This window comes from Silurus aristotelis, assembly GCF_946808225.1.
Source record: "Silurus aristotelis genome assembly, chromosome: 21".
Classification (NCBI taxonomy): Eukaryota; Metazoa; Chordata; class Actinopteri; order Siluriformes; family Siluridae; genus Silurus; species Silurus aristotelis.
Window position 1 is genome coordinate 12,555,183 of NC_139594.1, and position 19,672 is coordinate 12,574,854.

Here is a 19,672-nt window from a genome sequence, read left to right on the forward strand (position 1 = left end):
CCTCAAACTGTGTGTAGACTACAAAACAAATATAACTTTTTATTAAATTTTTACAAATAAACTATGTATTATTGGTTAAACATTAGAAGGCAATTGTTGGTGGCAAGCAAGGAATATTGTGTAATATTTACTAGTTTTTCTCTGAGATGTGTGAAGCTCAGTGTTTGAGATGTTGTACTTCTGATCAGAAGATAGATAGATAGATAGATAGATAGATAGATAGATAGATAGATAGATAGATAGATAGATAGATAGATAGATAGATAGATAGATAGATAGATAGATAGATAGATAGATAGATAGATAGAATTTTATTGTCATTGCATTGTACAGGTACACAGCAACGAAATGCAGTGTGGCATCTAACAGAAGTGCAAAAAATGTAGCAATGGTGCAAATAGTGCCGCGACTGCGCCCCGGCACTATATATATATATATATATATATATATATATATATATATATATATATATATATATATATATATATATATATATATATATATATATATCAATATATCACATGCTGTAAATATGCTACATATAAGGGAGAAGGTGATGAGTTTAAATTCCTAGCACCCCAAACCCCAAAAGTTGTATAAAGGAGATCAATGGATAAGAATATTTACTTGTTTGATCTGGGATGTGTAAAGTTCAGTGTTTGAGATGTTGGACTTCTGATCAGAAGGTGATGAGTTCAAATCCCAGCACCACCAAACTGCCACTGCGGGACCTTTCAGAAAGGTCACCTTCACCTGGCCTGTTTTATTAATAAAGATCATTGGAAGTCTCTCTGGATGAGGATTCCGGACGTCTGCAGTAAATGTAAATATAAACTATTAGGGAACGTTGCCAAATTTCGCACAGCCGCCTTTCTGTCTCACTCCGGACCTGCCTCTTTAAGCGAGGCGTGTCTATGCGAACAAAACTCCGCCTCTTTATGTAAAATGCGCGCGCCTGCTCGGTGTGATAATACCGCGCTGTAGTTGTTTCCAGGATCCATAGTGAGCGCTAGCGGCGGTGCCGGTAACATTCTGATAGTGTGCTCTGTTTCAACCTGTATTTGACGCAAGAGAACTAAAAGCACGGACCAACTCCACCAGAGCCCAGCACGCAAGAAATTATACATGGTGTTTTTCCAGCCTATTGCTTGGGAAGCCGAGTTTTGGACACTAAACCGGCCTGCAGAAGAAAAGAGTGTTTTTCTTTTTTCTTTTTTTTTTTTGCACGGCGCAGTCGCTCTAGGGAATTTCGCAATAAATGTCTTGCGGGATACAGACTTTGGAGAATATTTTCCGGTAAGCATGAGAAAGGAGAAAACGTTTTCTATTCCTTGCTGTTTGCCTAAAAGACTTTCTGGTTAGTTGTAAGTGAATGGGTTGTGATGAGCTGCAGTGATCTGCGGTGTTCCCGCACACCAGCCCAGAGCCCCAGAACTGTACACACCGCCCCAGTCTGCTGCCCGGTGGAGCTCAGCTTGTGTAATCTAAACGTGTTGCGAAACTTTTATTTGTTTCCCCCTTTTTTTTTCAGTCTCTACAATGACATTGATTTGTACTTCTTAACATCTTCTTAGTCACGTTTATTGGAGTGGCGTGACTGCGCCCTGCTCATTTAAATAACAGATTTAACGCTTGTTAGCCTGAAATCTAATATCCCTCAACCTGTTAACAAACTCATGATATGAGATATGATATGATGTATACCATCTCTATTAATTGATATATCCTTAATTTCAAACCTGTCCTCTGGCTCTCGTTTAGGCTGCTTTAGGTCACACTGATGAGCAGCAGTTGTAAGATATGATGAATAATTTCTTAATTGCTTGTCTTCTTTTTTTGTTGTTCAGATCTTGTTTCTTCTAAATTGTGGCTTGTGCTCACTTCCAAAAGACTATAAATGTTGGGAATCAGTACGAGCCCTTTACCCTATGCATGCTGGGACATGGAGGAGCCGGATCAGTACCAACACTACTTCTACGACGACCACGATCCAGACGAAGACTTTTTTAAATCCACTGCACCCAGTGAGGACATCTGGAAGAAGTTTGAGCTGGTGCCCACCCCGCCCACGTCTCCTGTGAGAAGGCTGGATGAAACGTCTCTGTGTCCATCACTTGGGGACAAACTCGAATGGGTATCGCACTTCCTGGGCCAGGATGAAGAGCATGAGGCACAGTGCAATCTGAGCTCGATAATCATTCAGGACTGCATGTGGAGCGGCTTTTCAGCCACTCAGAGGCTCGAAAAGGCTGTCAGTGAGCACATGTTGTGCCAGGGTGGGGCCAAGGTGCCTCTCGTCCCCCAGATTCCCCCGTCGAGGTCACAGAGTGGTCACGTGGAATCTTTATCACTCAGCAGTCCGATGTCGGACTGTGTGGATCCGGCGGCTGTGTTGACCTTCCCGCTGAGCGGCTGCAAGAAGCAGGTGTCCTCCGGCTCTGAGTCACACACCGACTCATCTGGTAGGTGCAGAGTCCTTGACCTTGATTTAGATCTGTGATGGGCCAGTACTTTTTTTACAGACTTGCTCAGAGATATTGAAATGTGTTGTCTCTCAAGTAATCAATTGCTTGCTGAAGAGTCATTAAGTCAGGAATTTTAAGTTTTTTCCAATTGTTTGGTTATGGAAGACCTGTTAATTAAAAGGAAAACCTCTCAATAGAGTGGTGAGCAGCATCTAAGATTGAATCAGTGAGTTGTCTTTTTCAGTGTAACAGCAGTGTCTGTAGGATATTTTAAATAGTTACTGAAATATCTGAGAATCTTGCAGAGGTGTTACTCCAGTTATGCGCCGGTGCCCTGGTTTCGAGGTTGACATCATTCCGGGATCCTTGTGGAATGTCTCTGTGGACTTGTGCCATGGTCCTACATTCCTGAGCCTGAACAACAGGATGGGTTGTTTTACTGGTGGGGGGGGGCTCAGAGGGTGAACGGCTGTAAGAAGAGCCAATGAGAAGTGGTTGAACTGAATGAGCTGTGGAAGACCAGATGCAGAAAAGTCCAGTATAGGGTTAGTGGAGGATAAAAGAATGTTTGTGAGACAGATTAAAAAGGTTTTTTTTCTCTCAGTCTTTTAAAGCCTTAATCATGGAAAATGCCTGCTTTAAAGAAGACAGTTTTGAAACTAAGCAGTTCTTTTAGGGACAAGCAAAAGTGAAATGTCCCAATGAATATTTCATCAAGTTACTAACATTCTTTTGTAACTTGTGCATGATTTTCACGTGATGCAGTTAAGCTGCCTTTTGTCACTGAATAAATCCATTTATGAAGTAGTTTAGTAATTTTGGAAACTTGAAAGTCATGACGCAAATGTTGGCCTTGAATGCATTTGGGTTCTTACCAGAGGGCTGCTTTTGGAAAGAGAACTTTTTGGCCAGTGTTTATTATTCTGTTATTTTATAGTATCACTATGAAGTCACACATTTTATAAAATGTTGTATAAATCATAGTAAGTGCACAAGAGTTAAATCTTTTGTAATATTGGTTTCAGATGATGAGGAGATCGATGTAGTGACTGTGGAACACAAGCATGGCAAGTCACGGCCAGTGAACTCTCGCAAGCCGGTCACCATTACGTTGCGTGCTGACCCACAAGACCAAGGCAAGTTTTTCCACATCTCCATCCACCAACAGCAGCACAACTACGCCGCCCCATCCCCTGATTCAGAGCCCCCTCGCAAGAGGATTCGCCAGGAGATCTCACAGCCTCGGCCAGGCTCTACAGCCCACACACTCGAGAGCAAACCATCCTCACCTGTTGCATCTGTTTCAATTCCAACACCCTCCACAACCACCTCACCTCCTGTTGCCTTATCCCATCCTGGCTCCAAATTGCAGCCATCCAGCCCTCAAAGCTCAGACAGTGAGGACATGGACAGACGCAAGAACCACAACTACCTAGAGAGAAAGAGACGCAATGACCTGCGCTCACGCTTCTTGGCGCTAAGAGATGAAATTCCTGGCCTCTTGGACTGTCCAAAGACGCCCAAGGTGGTGATCCTGACCAAGGCGACCGAGTACCTGCGTCAGCTACATGTCACGGATAAGCAAAAAGCCCAGGAGAAGAAGCAGCTCAAAAACAAGTATCAGCAGCTTCTTCGGAGGATAGCAGAACTGAAACGCTCTTAATGTTCACAGATCCATGCCAGTCACAAGAACTGTTTGCGAGAGTGTTTGGTTAAAAGTGGGGATTATTTAAGAATAAAGACATCTGTACCTTTTTTTGTTTTATTATCCAATGGTTTTTGCACATTTGATTCTGTAGTCAGGGGGATTATTAGTCCTGGTGTGTTGTGGTTTACATAAACTTCACTGAGTTTCCCAAAGGAATGCCCTGCTGATTTAAAAAAAACAACAACCCACAAATCTCTTCAATATTACTACAATCTTAGTCAAGGAAATCCTATCAATTTGAATTATCATACCATTTGACCATTGCTTGAAATGTAGCATTTAGCTTGTATGCACGTACAGCTATCATATTAAAAGTGGATTTGTGTAAAGAAATTAGCATATCACCTGATTTAAAAAGTCTTTGCCCTGCTGTGCAATTATTAATGTTCAGAACAATTTTAACGTTTTCAAAGTGAAGTTTGTGTAGTCCATGCAATACTGAATCAGGATTGAAGTCCAACAGACAGGAAGTTTGACTGTTTGTCGTTTTGCTCATATTTGGTTTTTCGGTTTTCAAAATGTTCTTGTACTGGTGCACATCGGAGTCCATGCCTTACCGACATGACCTGTATATAAACTGATATATCTGTAATCATTTGTAAATAATAGCTCAGCTGTATAGGTATGTAAAGTGTATTATATATGCTTTCCGTTTTAATACCAAAATCGAGGTTGTTGATCTTAACTTCTTTTTTTTTTTTTTTTTTTTTTTTTGTGTGTGTGTGTTTGTTTTTATATATATTTGCCTCCATGTGTTCTGAAACTTGGTTGGCCCACTCGGCTTAATCTTTTCTCAGAGTATCTCAAAGCTTCTATTTTTGTTAATAAAAATTAAAACAACAAAAAAATGTAAAACATTAAAACGACACTAGAACCTTTGCATCGCTAGTCACCTTGTTGTTGCCACTGCCTAATCATCTTCTGTTTTTTAAGGGGGTATATATAATATTTGCTCAGTAATTCAGAAATGCTGAGAAGAGACTTTTATAATCTATTTTCTTACAGAGTTCTGTGTTTCTTTGTGACGTTTGTCTTTTTCTGTGTTTTCTCCCACTTTGTACCCACACAAGCTCTACTGGTGGTATATGCTTCTTTATTATTTTAAAAGATTCCCATTTATTTTTAATACAGCGCATGTATTCTTCTTAGTGCAATATCCTTTAAATCACGTAACTTTTCGGCTCTTGTGGTATAATGCCACACTGCTTTCTCACACTGAAATCTTTCCCTCGTTTAACTAAAGAAGCCTTTTAGAGTACCACTCTTATTCCAAAGGCTGATTTGCACATCTGCCTTAATAATTTTCAGATTCAACTTAGTCTTGAATATAAGTATATAAGTGACTTTCAGTGTAACTAGGTCTGGTCTGAATCAGACTAGGTCTGATTTGTCTGAAAAATAATCCAAAGAAAACATACGAAAGCTCATTGTTGCATTTTACTGATCACTTTCTTTATACTCGAGACTTTCAGGCCACTTTATCTCTCTAAGATGCATATACCATCAGCAAGCACAACACTCTCAGTCTTAATGTTTATTCTCCAGTGGAAGAGCCAAGCTTTAAGAATTCATTTGATACTGTTAAGGTTTGTCACGTAGTGTTTCTCTTTTTGCCGATTGTTATTTTTTATTATTGTTTGTTCTTTTTTCACTTTGTCTCTCCTAGTGGCTATTTCTTTTTACACTTGGAGCACGACAGCAGCATTAAGCACTTTGTGTTCGGTACCTCATGAGCCTATAGAAAAGAAAGTTAAAAATCACAACAATAAATTAAAAATCAAATACAATCATGTCTCTGAGCTTTTTTTATTTTATTTAATTTTTGTCACAAAAGCATCCAAGCGAAGGAAAAAAAAAACAATGTAATAATTTTAATCACAAAAATATTTTTTATTTTTCTCATAACACATTTTTTATTTGTTTATTAAAGCGGTTTACACCCATTGTTCCACTCCAGAATTGATCAGACGTGCCAGTAACAGATTATGAACCTACATATTCTTGTTATTCCTTCTTTCAAATAAAATCCATTCCTTCTAGGATGTTAAATGATTACATGCATTTTGTGCAGCATCTTCCACAATCTGTCTCTCTATAATAACATCAGAAGAAGCTTACAGCTGAAACTATTCCCAAAGCTGCCATTAAAGAAAATGTGAAAAAATCTTGTCTAATGTCACATAAAGAGACATCCTTCATATTTTTTATTTTAATTTAAAATCTAGATATAGCTTAATTACAGTAAGTGTGTGTACTGGATTTGCAGAAAATGTGTTTGTATTATTTAAAGTTACTGGGTTGTGAAGTTTCTGAGCACTGTTAAACTTAAGAACCATGAAGATGGATGTAGATTTTGTTGTTTGTTTCAATGGCTTTTTTACAATCACCATGAACAGTTTTCACATTCAGCATCCATCAATGAACAGCTGATAACCTCAACAATGATTGAACTATAATAAATGGACATCCGGTGATCCCAATATGAGGATGGATTTCTTTTGAGTCTGGTTCTGGTTCCTCTCAAGGTTTTTTTCTCTTTTGCCACTTGTCATTAGGGATGAACATATAAGGGATACAGTTGTATGGACTATTAAAATGTATATTAGTGATCTATTTAGTTCTGTAAAGCTGCTTTGGGACAGTCTCTATTGGTAAAAGCGCTATTTAAAGAACATTTTATTGATTTTTAAGATGCATTAATTTAGAGCTGAAGTGTAAAACTTCACCGAACTTTGAAATAACCCGGAAAACGGGATTGTTAATATTTGTTCTCCCTGTAAATCCTTCAAAGACGCCTCTCTCCGTGCAGAACGCGCTGTAGAATCTGTATGTGGTGTAGGAGAGTCTCTGTGTAACCTGCAGGACAGAAAGACGCGCTTTTTGACAAATCACCATGGCAACGGACATCTCTTTCTTTCTCCCGGAGGCGGGGACAGCTCAGTTTCCATAGCAACCAGTCGACTATGCGTGTATTCCGGGAAGTGCGTGTGACTCACCTGGCTCGGGAAAGTCAACAGAACCACGTGCGCACCTAGTGACCAGTTATGCAGTAAAGCGAGGGGTCAATAACGCGTATGGAAGAGATCTAAAAATATATATTTTTGTTGGAAAAAAAAATATTAATCCTTATTAAAGATCTAAATTATATTATATATAATAGAGAGATTTGACGTATTTGATCATATCGACGTCATACACATTAAACACAGGATTTCCGGGAAACAACAACAAAAGCAGCTGCGTAAAATCCGCGTTTCTCACGCGGCCCCAGTGTTTCTATGGAAACTGTTAGGAACTGCTAAGATACAAAGATCAGAGGCACGCTGATTCAAACGCGCATGCGCAGTGGAGGCTGGGGTTCTGCGGTTTCTGCCATCATGGCGGCCTCCAGTCTTGGTGTGCAGCGTGCGTTCGGGAAAGGCATAATTCCTCCTTTGGTCGTGGTTTTAGGGGCTACCGGTACCGGGAAGTCCAAACTAGCGATCGAGATCGGAAAACGACTTCAAGGGGAAATAATAAGCGCCGATTCAATGCAGGTTAGTTTCCATACAAAGTGTTAGGCGAATGCTTGAAATAAGAGGAGACGCTGTATTACATAAGATCCGAATATAATTCTGTATATTTTCCATATATGCCTTCATATGAGTGTTCCAATAATACTCAAATCATATACTCGAAACAGCTTTCTGTTCGAGATCTGATTGTAAAATAGGCTGGTTTGCGAACACGACCTGTCATGTCTGTATCGTGGTTGCATGAAACAGCTACAGGATGATTATAATGTTGATGATGATGATGATGGATGCAGTTATTATTTAAAACAGAGCTGTAGCTATGCTGTTTAATTCTTCCCTGTTCTAACAGCCGATCATCCGATATGCAATTTCTGTTGATTTTATTTCTAACCAGATCTGTTTCGTTTTATTCAGAACAATAGTCTGGTGAGCTAAAACTAAAATATTGAGCTTATTCTTCTTACACATTTTTATTCCAGTAGTTACCTGTAAAAACACTCTCCTGATTATTTAGTTTTTACTTCTGAACTTGTTAGAGCATTTATCTCTGTCCAACACCGAGAGAGAAAGAGCTTTCTTTAAGTTGATTTTTTATTTTTTTTTATTAAACATTTAATTACAAATGGCTGTAAAAGAAATCACTGTATGCCAATGGTATACCTTTTTAAAACGACACAATGATAGTGAGTCCCTTTTGCATCACATACTGCTTCCATATCTTCTCAAACCCCAGATGTTTTTTCAGTTGCATTTGATCCTCACAGGCAGCAGAGGATTCACCCAATGGCTACTTTAAACCTTCAGGGAATTAAACTTGTGTTTTTAAATTGTTCAGCTCTTCATAGGTTTGTGTTTTCATCTTGTTATATCATGTTGGTTGAATAACAATGTTTTAAGGAGTTCAGGCTCAGAACTATTGAATAACACAAACCTGCCTGTTTATAATTAGATACAAGACTGTACTTGATATGTGATCATAGTACTGTTTAAACATCTAGAGAGGGGTTAGTCCACTAAAATCAGTTATTTTAACAAACAGGAGTTATTATAATAATACTTATAATATATTATTATTATTATTATATATATAATATTAATAATAATATTATAATATATATATATATTTTCATGGTTTTCTGCAGTTGCAGTTAATGTTACCGCTTTTGACAAACTTTTTTGACTAACTTTTTAAACTTTTGTAAGTCTAAAAAAACATTTTTCTAACTTAATATCTCTAGGCTAGTACCTCCTCTTTGGTTCGATGAGCTGTATTCAGCTAAAAAAATGACAAATGATTGGGATTGGATATACAGCAATAAAGGATATGGTATAAAAGCCAAGCTTAGCTGGGCCTTGTTTAGAGAGCTAGAGTTGTTCTCTAGAGACAATTACCATTACCATGACTCCAATAGTCAGTCAGTCAAAGGTAGCACAAACCTCACCAGCCAGCACTGGAGTACCTGAAAAAGCAATGGAATACCTGCTTTGAGCACTTCCTCTGATTTTGCACATCTGTGCACATCCAAGTAGAAACTGTGAAGGTTGTGTAAGTAGAGGAGGACATCATGAAGAAAAAAATGCCAGAAACAGCAATGGAAGCACCACATAGCTTTAGAGGACAATGGTGAGCATGAGAAATTGATTATAGACACTGTAGACACTGCTTTTCATATACTGCCTCCTCTGAATATGTAGGTATTGCAACATGAGCACATTGTGTACATGCACAATCAACATGCAGACTAGCCATCTTGCATACATATGCTGAAAAACAAATATAATCACAGCCTTTGTATCAACATCCTTTTTAGGTTGTTTATTCATAATTGCACACCTGTTTTACACGTGCCTCAAATTTCCACTGATCGCTTGTAAACAGATTTTGTTAACTCTGTGGTCATTTGAAGTAGTCAGGGGAGGCAGGTATTAATGCTGTACATTCATGATGTTATATAACATTTGCTTTGCTTTTGAGTAAATTGTGCACCTGGCATTTGGTTTGAGAATCTATGTCCTAAGGTAACTAGCTGCAGGTAGCATTGGATACCATTGTGTGACACAGGCTTTACTATTGTTCAGTAAATCACAGATTTGTACTTGTGATCTAGCTAACTAAGAGATTTTTAAGAGAATTCAGATTAGGAAACTCAACAACACACGTATTTTTTTGCTTAAACAAATCACAATGCTGTTATATTCTTGAATCTTTAAATCATAGGTTTTGCATTTGTTTTTCGTTATTAGCTGTTATTAGCAGTGTAGTAACAGTTCATTCAAATGGTCTTGTATAGCGGATGCTTCTAATAAGAAACTAATGCAAAAATTATTAAAGTTTTCTCTGTTGTCAGTGACAATCAGTACGTTTTCCACCATGTGAGAGACTTCAGTACAGAAGACCATGTGCTTTTTGGTTTCTCTACGACATGAAAAATTATTCAATCATTCATTTTTGTAGCATGGCTGTTGAAGAAACCACTGGTTACACCTGCCATGAAGTAAATTATACCAGGAACTAGCATGGTTTTACAGTCATTCTACAATTACTATAAAATATTAGTGTTCTTAAAATAGGAATATAATTAAATGAAATACATCATACACGTATTGATTTTTTTTCTCTCTAGACCTAACAGCATATCCAATTGTGCTTTTGCTGACTTAAGCAATTTTTTCTATCCCACAAATTATTTTTATGCCTCTGTCCCTGTCTGTCAGTGGCTCTTTCTGATATTTTCATGACTTTGTAATCAAAAGAATGAGTGGTTGATTGTGGTATATACATGGAACTGTTTTAACCAGCAATTTTGGAGTTGTTCAAAACAGGGTCGATGTCACAACAAGGTCAAATGTCTGAAATAGATTTTCTGTCACACTTGATTCATATTTTTTTTGAAAAATGATTGCATGGGTCTTTAAGTAGCCAGTTAACCCCTAATGGACTGGGGCCATGTTTAATAATACTTCAAATGATTGTGATATTAAACCATTGGCCTTGTCTGAACTGTTACCCGAATATCCATTCATTAATTCTTAAAGATGTCGAAATAAAGCAGATTTGTCAGATAAAACGATAAAAAAGTTCACTCCTTGGTAGTTTATAACTCTGTGTGGCTGCATCCTAGGTTTTTTAGAATCAGGTATTGAGGGCAATGGCATTTATGAATAATGGGGCATGGGGTAATATTTATTACTAATAAATGTCAAATATTAAATTAAATAAATAAATCAACAAATAATTTCTCATTTATTTATTTGTATATATTTTAATATTAGAAACTTGTGAGGTAAGCCTGTACTGAAATAGAATTATTTAAGTATAAAAATGAAAAAAAAAACCCCACTTTTTATTTCTGGGAAAATTTTGACCGCTTTAGAGGTGCATGTAGAAGTGTTGTATAGTAAAATGTATACATAGTCAAAGTAGGTCTTTTACTTTACTCACTGCACATTTATCTTTTTATTTTATGGGCAAGATAGAATCAAGGATTCTTTCCCTGAAACTAGGATTTGGGCTCTGCCATAAAGACCCATTCACCCATTTATGAAGTGCAACACTCTTATAATTTAGGGACACTTTGCCCTTGTCTTGTGTTTCTTGACCTTGAGTTTGTCTACATGGCTGTCACCTGGTGCCGTAACTAGGTTACAATGAAGAAATTCCTGCAGCACAGGCTCCCCAGACTCTATCGAAAGTGTGTGTGTGTGTGTGTGTGTGTGTGTGTGTGTGTGTGTGTGTGTGTGTGTGTGTGTGTGTGTGTGTGTGTGTGGGTAAAAGTCTTGTGCTTGTGTTTGAGATGGAGTTTGTGCGAAACTATTGTTGTGTTGGGGTTGCTGTTGCACACACACACTATAGGGAAGCACCATTGTCATGCTCAGTTGGTTCCCACACTCTCTTTGTGTTGAAGAGCCTCCACTTGCCATTGCTGGCGTTCAGCGATTGTGTCATTTTCACACGATGCTATTGACACTTTCAATAGCAGTACTGTATGGGGTGCAAGCAGGATTGTTATGGTTAATGTGACTATGTTAAGTTTGTGTTATTCAATAATGGTGGACACACCTAGTCAAACCATTGGAATGAACCCTGACATTAAAGGTCACTGAGATCATGGTTCAAGGCTATGAGGATGAGTAAGAGCTCATGGGAACCTCGTAGAGGACTGTGTGTTATCCCAAAAAGTGGGGTAAATAGAAATAAAGAGACTCCGTGTATCCTCTTTACTATGGGAGGTCTCTGAAGACCTGAAAGGCTGTTTAATGGGTCACTAATAAAACTAAAAGACTGAGGTGCATGGGGAATTAAGTCGCAGGGGAATTAAAATAAATAATGAATATAAAAAAAAAACATTAAAAATAAAAGAGAACGAAATGAACACTGACTGAGGTGCCTTTAGCACTAACAACATGCTTGCAAAACTCTTTCATTGCTCATAATAACAACAAAAGGGAAAACAAATCACTATAATTATGACCTGGTACTAATTGGATAATATTGAACCAATTTGTGTCTTTCATTTGTTTTGACCTTCATTTGACCTTCATTTGACCTTCATTTGACCTTCATTTGACCTTTGTTATTTGGTCTACATATCTAGAACACATTACATTTCTGATTTGGCTCAGGTGAGTTTAGCAGCTTGAATTCACAGAAACAAAATGCATCTTAAATGCAATGGTCGGCTTCCATCCTGCAGTTGGGTTGATTCAGGATGGCTTCCTAACTGTCTAACCATGTTAGAGTTTGAACTAGCCCGATTGCATGTCTAAAACTTTATAGAATAGCCTTTATTGGTCACATATACATTAAAGCACAGTGAAATTCCCTTTCTTTGCATATCCTAGCTTGTTTGGAAGCTGGGGTCAGAGTGCAGGGTCAGCCATGATACAGGGTTAAGGGCCTTGCTCAAGCTTGGGATACAGCTTGCCGATACTGGGGCTTAAACCCCTAACCTTTTACTCAGAAACCCAGAGCCTTAACCACTAAGCTACCATCTAAGCTACCAAGCTCAACATCTGCACACAATTGTACAGCTCAGAATGTACATAGTCTACATAGTCTATAGTCTCGACTATAGAAACTGAGTCAGATTGTGTGATCTCATATCTGTGATGTGGGTTCTTTGTAATTTTACCACAACTCTTAACATCATACCTGAAATAAAATGTATTCAGAAATAACTCATGATTTATGTAGTGCTATGAAAATTTTTTTTTCCTCATAACAGGCGAAAGCGATGAGCCTGAACTACCTAAAGGCGTATTTTTGTGAACTAACAATTTGATGCTAATTTTATCTGAGCTGTGTGCCTTAATGTGTTTGTGTGATATTTGCCACCTCTTTTATAGAGAGGCACACCTGTGAGGTCTCCTGTGTGCTCACCTCTCTCACCGTGTTCAACTGTTCCTTAAAAAAGAGTGCATGGAAATATACACACCCCAAAGCTCATCCAGACTCCTTCATGCATATACAGATGCCTTTAAATATCATTACATATATCGTGAGTGAGATAGAGACAGGATGCACTTTGTGAACGTCATGTTTTTTTAAATATACATTCATATTTTAAACTGACCACTTAAATTAAAAGCAATAATCAACTAAAGGCACACTTAAAAGATATAGCTGTTTTTACTGCTGGGGAAAAACAACGAATAGCCGTCTGCCTTCGAAACTGTAGTTACTAAAGTGTCAAAACCTTTCACATCATTTCAATCACTCCAAGCCCACCAGAGGCCAAATTACATTTTTGCTGAATGAATGAAAATCCAATTGTGTCAGGGCTGTCTGGCATCATGCCTTGCGACACAGTACATGTCTGGCTTGACGTCTGTGTTCATCCACAGACGTCAAGAACGCTTAATGGGGAGCTTGATGGAGCCTCTGATAAGCCTGATCAAGTCAAAGGAAATCAAACTGGATATAAGGAGCAGAACATGCACATTAGAATGGAAATGCTTGTTTGTTTGTAGTTGGTTGACCTACTCAGGAAGACATAATGAGTGCTGTGCTGTAACATGCATTTGCATTGTCATACTTTTGAATAAAAGTAAAGTACGTAAGTATCAGGTTTAAGATCTAACAGGTTTTTCAAGTTGTCTATGTCCCAATCTAAACAATATCTGATTGTTAAATGTTTTTTTTTCCCCTCCCTTTCAATGCCCAAGAATCTTATTGAATTGACTGAACCAATGTTGTCAGTAGAGGTCTGTGATTTTATTAGATTTTTTTTATCGTCAGACTTCTAGACCACTGTGTACTATCAACACAGTGGTCTAGCAGTCTGACGATAAAAAAAATAAATTAATGCTTTTTATAATCGATTATTATGCTTTTATTGTTGCTCTTCAATGTCCCATTAGAAGATATTTTATGTAATAACTGAGTTAGACACCCCAGATAGAACACCAGTCTCCTGTAGGGCTTAATGCACAGACCCTGTCACACTTAGTAGATAATCAACCTATTAGCATTGTGTTCGGGAGGAAACCGGAGAACGCAGACAGAAACCATTTGAACATGCACAAAAACTCTCCACAAAACAGTAACCTGAGCACAGACTTTAGCTAGGTTTCTTACATTAAATTAGGTTTCTAAACCGTCCTTATTCCAAAACAAGCCACCCAGCTGCATCTTTTCAAACTACTGATTTTGCTGCCTCACAAGGCAGTGTAACACACTCAGCGGAAGGTGTTATATGCTATGTTAAGAATTTCATTGTACAAACTGTCATTGGCATCTGTCAATCAGCCTTGATTGACAGGGAGGAAAGTCTTTGCCATCCCTCCCACTTGAAGAGCATGGGCATGGAGAGCATAAATGACAAATCAAATGGCAACATTTCGGTGGAAAAAAAGAGACACGTGGGAGTCAATATCTTGTTTGACCTTGAGAATCTTGATTTGCAGTGTCGTGAGATATTTATTTAACAACAATGAAAACATTTAATACATTAACAGATGAAAACACAGGTTCTGTGTGTGATACGCTAATAAATTTCTTGTCAAATCACAAACAGACCTTTTATAGGGTTGACTACAAAATAAGCACCAGCCTGGGTGATGGAGATATGCTTTTGTATTTATTCATAGTTATCTTCCAGACAAGTAGGATTGTGGCATAGTGGACACCAGGGCATTTAACAAAATATGTTTGAGCTACACCAGAGTCACATTTTCTATTATACACTATTCTAATACAGCGGAACCCTGTTATCTCGCCCTCGGTTAACTCGACAACCCTATTAAGTCTACGTTTTTGAAGTGCACCCGCCAAATTCCCGCTTTTTCTAAGCATTTTTTATCGGTTATGTCGACTTTTTTATGTCGCCGAACCCTGATATCTCGATCACAAGGGGGGAAAAAATTTGCCATTTAACGTCGGTTATCTCGATCGGCACTGTGCAGCCGCAGAAGAACTCGCGAAAGTGGCGGAAAAATCAAGCCTTACAGATGCTACAGGTGTTGTATTGTATACTGGTGAATCTCTGCTGTTAGTTAGTGCACATATGCCTTTTGTTGTTAAATGTTATGCGATGAATGGGAGCCGAAAGCCGCGCTGGGTAGAAGTGCCGGTGGGAAGACACGTACCGGGATACGCATGAGCGATAACAACGACCGCCATGAACCAACATATACCAACAATACCGGACAGTGAGAGTGTGGAAGTTTAAATAGGAGCTGGTGATGATGATAAACGAGCACCAGATGTGCGCGATTAAAACCGGGCGCTTCAGAGAAAGCGGCCGAGAAAACACCTGACACGCTGGAGGGGGTGCCGAAGGGGGCGTGGCAAGTGGATTCCTGACAGATAAACATGTACTGTATGTATTTTTATAACATGCCTTCATCAAACAAATCGCGGCAACGCTGTTGTGTAAATAAACCCTCCAAAAACACATGCATGCACATTCTCATTTATTAACGCACATCATGTACATAAAGAAATTTCAAGCACGTTAACATATTGCCGCCATTTTGATTTTCGTTTATCTCGATCATCGGTTATCTCGATGCTTTTTGGCGACCCCCTAGGACATCGACATAACCGGGTTCCACTGTATTGGGTTCTAATATGTATGGAGATGTGAATCATCTAGAGCCCCTTTGCCGGGTAAATTACAAACATTTCTCGAAACTGCATTCTGGTATTCTGTAGGGACTTTTTCTATTTAAATAAAGTTTATTGTGTTAAATTTGCTGGTAAAGATGTGGTCAGACATAAGAAAGGGAAAACCACTGCACAGGAAAAAAAAAAAAAAAAAAAAAGCTTTACTGCTTGTGCACCCATAAACATCACTCTATTCTTTATTTTAGGGACGTGTCTGTTATATAGATGCCTAGAAAAATGCCAAGACACCAATACGCATCAAATCTACAAAAGGTAGTTTTTGGATTAAAGTACTAACTAAATGTTAATTAGGCTTTTTGTTATTAATGAAACAAACAAAAACCCCACTTGAACAAGTGCCAAATCATAATCAAGAAATCCAAAATTGTATCTTGTGAGCCACACTGGAAGGAAGCTGGGGTCTAGACAAAGTTGTTGTTCTTGGGTGTTCGAGTACTCACTCATTCTTGTTAGCATATGTATCTTTTTATATTAATCCAGTCTAAACATGGATACCTGGTGCACTTGCTACTCGGTTTATAATCCCTGTAAACTCCTTAAATCCCAATCTAGTAGTTTTCATATAATTGAGATGTGATTTAGTAAATAAAGAAAAATCATATTTTTTAAAGCAATTTTTTTTTTTTTATGTTTTAACTCATAACATCATGATGGAAAATCACATACAGCTTACTATACTTACTATACTATAGCCCCTGTGTTGGGTGTGGCATCTTTACTGCTTTTTTTCCCCCTGTTATACCTCTCCTTCTTCCCCATCGCAAAAACGTCATTGTTCATATATCTTAAGGCCTTATTCCTTGTCTCAACTCTAAACGATGAATAAGGGGCTGCTAAAATGGGCCACAAACAAGCGAGCCGTTGAGTACCTCACTCCTGTCTAACGATAGATAGAATGAAGTAAAAGATCAACCTCATGAAAGATTCATTAGAGGAAATTTATTGAGCCGGTGGCTGTAGCAAAGTGAGGAAGAGCTGAATGAGGGAGAGCTGAGCATTGAGAAAGCTGCAGAGGGAAATGATTGAGAGAATCTTGTGCTAAAGGGAATTCTGCGCTATCAGCAGAAGATGAAGGTCATGCCAAGGATGTTTTGAGGGTGTCATTTTTCAGCCCCCTTCTCACTCATTCACATTTTCCCCCATGTTTCCTCTGTTTCCTTTTTTACATCCTCTTCCTGTTTATAATTGGGCTGGACAGTTAATAGGATTTTAATAATGATCACATTGTTAACAGTGTCAACTGATTGACATCAATTATTATCTTTAAGTATGATAGTTTTATATATTTTTTGTTCTTTATGAGCTTTGCTTTTTTTATTTTTTATTTAAGTCTTGTTTGTACCTTTTTTTTAAATAATTGATCTTATAAATTTCTTTTTTAATGTTTTTGATCATTTTAAACATTTTATTGACCCTTGCTTTGATCTTTTTTGTGAATTTTATATATCAGTCTTCCTTCTTTTAAAGCTCTCTCAAACAGCCTGTTTTCCTCAGTAAGCGATACAGGCAAGTTGTAAAATAAAAATATAATATGATCATTTTAGGCATTAACCCACAGCCCTGGTGTTTAACAAGTTCTGTGTAATTGATGTGGTTCCATCTGGGTTGTGTTCTGGTTTATATTTTGGGTATCCTGCCCTTCTGCTTAGCTCCTTTTGGCATTTGTCCAGCTTGATTAGTGGATCTCTTCCCGTCTCTCGTCTCCTTCATCTTTCTTTGCTGATTCTCATGGTCTCCCCCTCCCATCTCTTTTCCTTTCTTTCTCTCTGTGTGTATGAGGAGCAGCTGTCTCGTGCATGGCCTGAGGTTGGGTGTGGATGGCAGGCCGGCTGCAGTCATCCAACACTGAGCCCATTGTCTGGGAGTGGGGAGATGGGGCGGTGGGGGCAGTACAGGGCCCTATCCCTCTCTTTCTCTATACCACACATCCACACACAGGCACACAAAGAGGTACTGGTCCCACCACGTGGAGCCATGCTCCTTAAACACACAGACTAGCTCCTCCTTTGTTTCACCTCCCTCTTTCCCACTGTCTTACTGTTCTGTATGGAGGAAGAGCTCACATTCAGAGATTCGTATTCTCACGCTTTCACTTCCATGTGGTTCTGAAAAGCCCGTTCTAGTAAGCGCCATCACTTATTCCGAGCTTTAATACAGCTTTTATTTTATTATGTAAAATGTAATTTATCAACATAAAATGTAGATAAACTCGCAGGCATGCCTCTTTCCTTATCCTGCAAATTGTTTGGCCTTGAAGGGTTTCATTGGGACTTCCTGCTGCTTTTGACTTAATGTCACACATATGGGTCTGCACATTCACCAAACTTTAGAGCTGTTTGAATAAATTTGCACGGTTCAAGCTGCATATTCAAAGGCAAAGAAACTTTCAAAATTAAGTAGCTCATTATAGTTTTGGTCTGTTGGAACGTATGTTTTATACACTTTCTGTCTTAATTGACACTTGTTGCTTGATGCTGTCTGAGTAAACAATCATTTAACAGTCAGTAGTTTTTACATCAATTTTCAAACTCTTATTTATGAAGATTATGATTATTTTTTTTCCATTATATCTGTGGCTGAATATTAAATTCTGTTTTATAGATAATAAATTGCACCAAGGAAGAAATAAAATACTCCAGGACATGCTGTTATAGCAAATAATTAATGATTGGATGTGCAATTATAGGAAAATGATCAGCAACTCAGTGATTTGATGCGGCACTACGCAAACTACAGTTGTTTTCTTTTAACCACCACAAAGCAATCCCCCCCCCCCCCCCCCAAGAACAACCATTCTTACTCATTTTCCCAGCATGACAGAAAAAAATAAAACAATAAAACAAGGCTTGTTGACACAAAGACTTCTCTTACCCCTTATCATTATATAACCATTATACATTTTTCTCTGCTAAATAACACATTTTTTATATATTTAATAATAATGGTAAAATAGGTGGACCCACCCTTGTGACATTGCTGATACTATAAAAAGAATAAAATAAATTTGAGCTACATCTGGAACTATTGTTAGAGCCGTGCTGTTGTAGATTGTTAATCACAACGTGCTGACCAATCAGTTTGGAGAACTAAGCAGTAAGTAAAGTTTAACAAGTCACTAGGTTATACCCTAATTTGTAAGTGTATGTAGTCAGCCGGAAGCCATTTATGGATTTAAAAATGTTCCCACATCTTCTTAAAGGACATAATGTGGATTTCATGTTGCATAAGGAATGTAGATGAATATTCAGTTCCCAATTTGGTTTTATTTGTATAGCAAAATATATATTTTTCTAGCAAATAGAAAACTACACAGAAAACACCATAAAATGAATTAAAGTCCAACCAACAACCTAGGAAACAAGTTACATAAATGCCGCAAGTCTGAAATAAAAGATCGGGTAAATGTTAAAAGATAGAAGTTCAGCACAAGCACAGACAAGAGTGACATTATTAGGATGACAAAAGCTGCCGTTCCACCAGAGACACTCTGTGCGGAGAAGAGACGCAGCAAAAGGAGTGTGAGGCAGCCGGCGGGAAGAAACGTTAACAAAGAGGAAGTGTGCGAGAGGGGAAAGATTCCCGGAAAAGCAGCGGAGGGGTGAATGTGTTTGGTGTTCAGAGGGTGGTACCGTAGCGTGAGCGCAGCTGAGAACAGACTGCACTAAGGCAGGCTAGCACTCCAGCGGTGTGGCCCTAAATAAGAGCCACATGACTGGGCAAGACATGGCTTTTTATTCTATTATTTATGTGTGTGTTTCAAACACGCTCACATACATTGATGCATTCCCTGTCCCTGCTCTCTTTTATTTTGATTTCTTTTAAACTACACTACAAGCACTTTTATCCAGATGTCTAA

At 38.3% G+C, this 19,672-nt stretch overlaps 3 protein-coding genes across 4 annotated transcripts in view; 2 read left to right on the forward strand and 1 right to left on the reverse strand.

Annotated features, from left to right (window-relative positions):
• yars1 (tyrosyl-tRNA synthetase 1) overlaps positions 1–19,672 on the reverse strand; it is a 239,454-nt gene that overhangs the window by 63,219 nt on the left and 156,563 nt on the right. The gene's annotated exons all lie outside the window — the stretch shown is intronic.
• myclb (MYCL proto-oncogene, bHLH transcription factor b) lies at positions 952–5,960 on the forward strand. The gene is made up of 3 exons (XM_083523773.1): positions 952–1,296; positions 1,848–2,462; positions 3,491–5,960. The coding sequence occupies exons 2-3, from the start codon at positions 1,898–1,900 to the stop codon at positions 4,126–4,128; spliced, it is 1,203 nt and encodes a 400-aa protein (XP_083379899.1). The 5' UTR covers positions 952–1,296; positions 1,848–1,897; the 3' UTR covers positions 4,129–5,960.
• trit1 (tRNA isopentenyltransferase 1) overlaps positions 7,123–19,672 on the forward strand; it is a 41,861-nt gene continuing 29,311 nt past the window's right edge. The window contains exon 1 of the mRNA XM_083523734.1: positions 7,123–7,709. Within this exon, the coding sequence (XP_083379860.1) occupies positions 7,512–7,709 (198 nt within the window). The 5' untranslated portion in view covers positions 7,123–7,511. The remainder of the gene's footprint in view (positions 7,710–19,672) is intronic.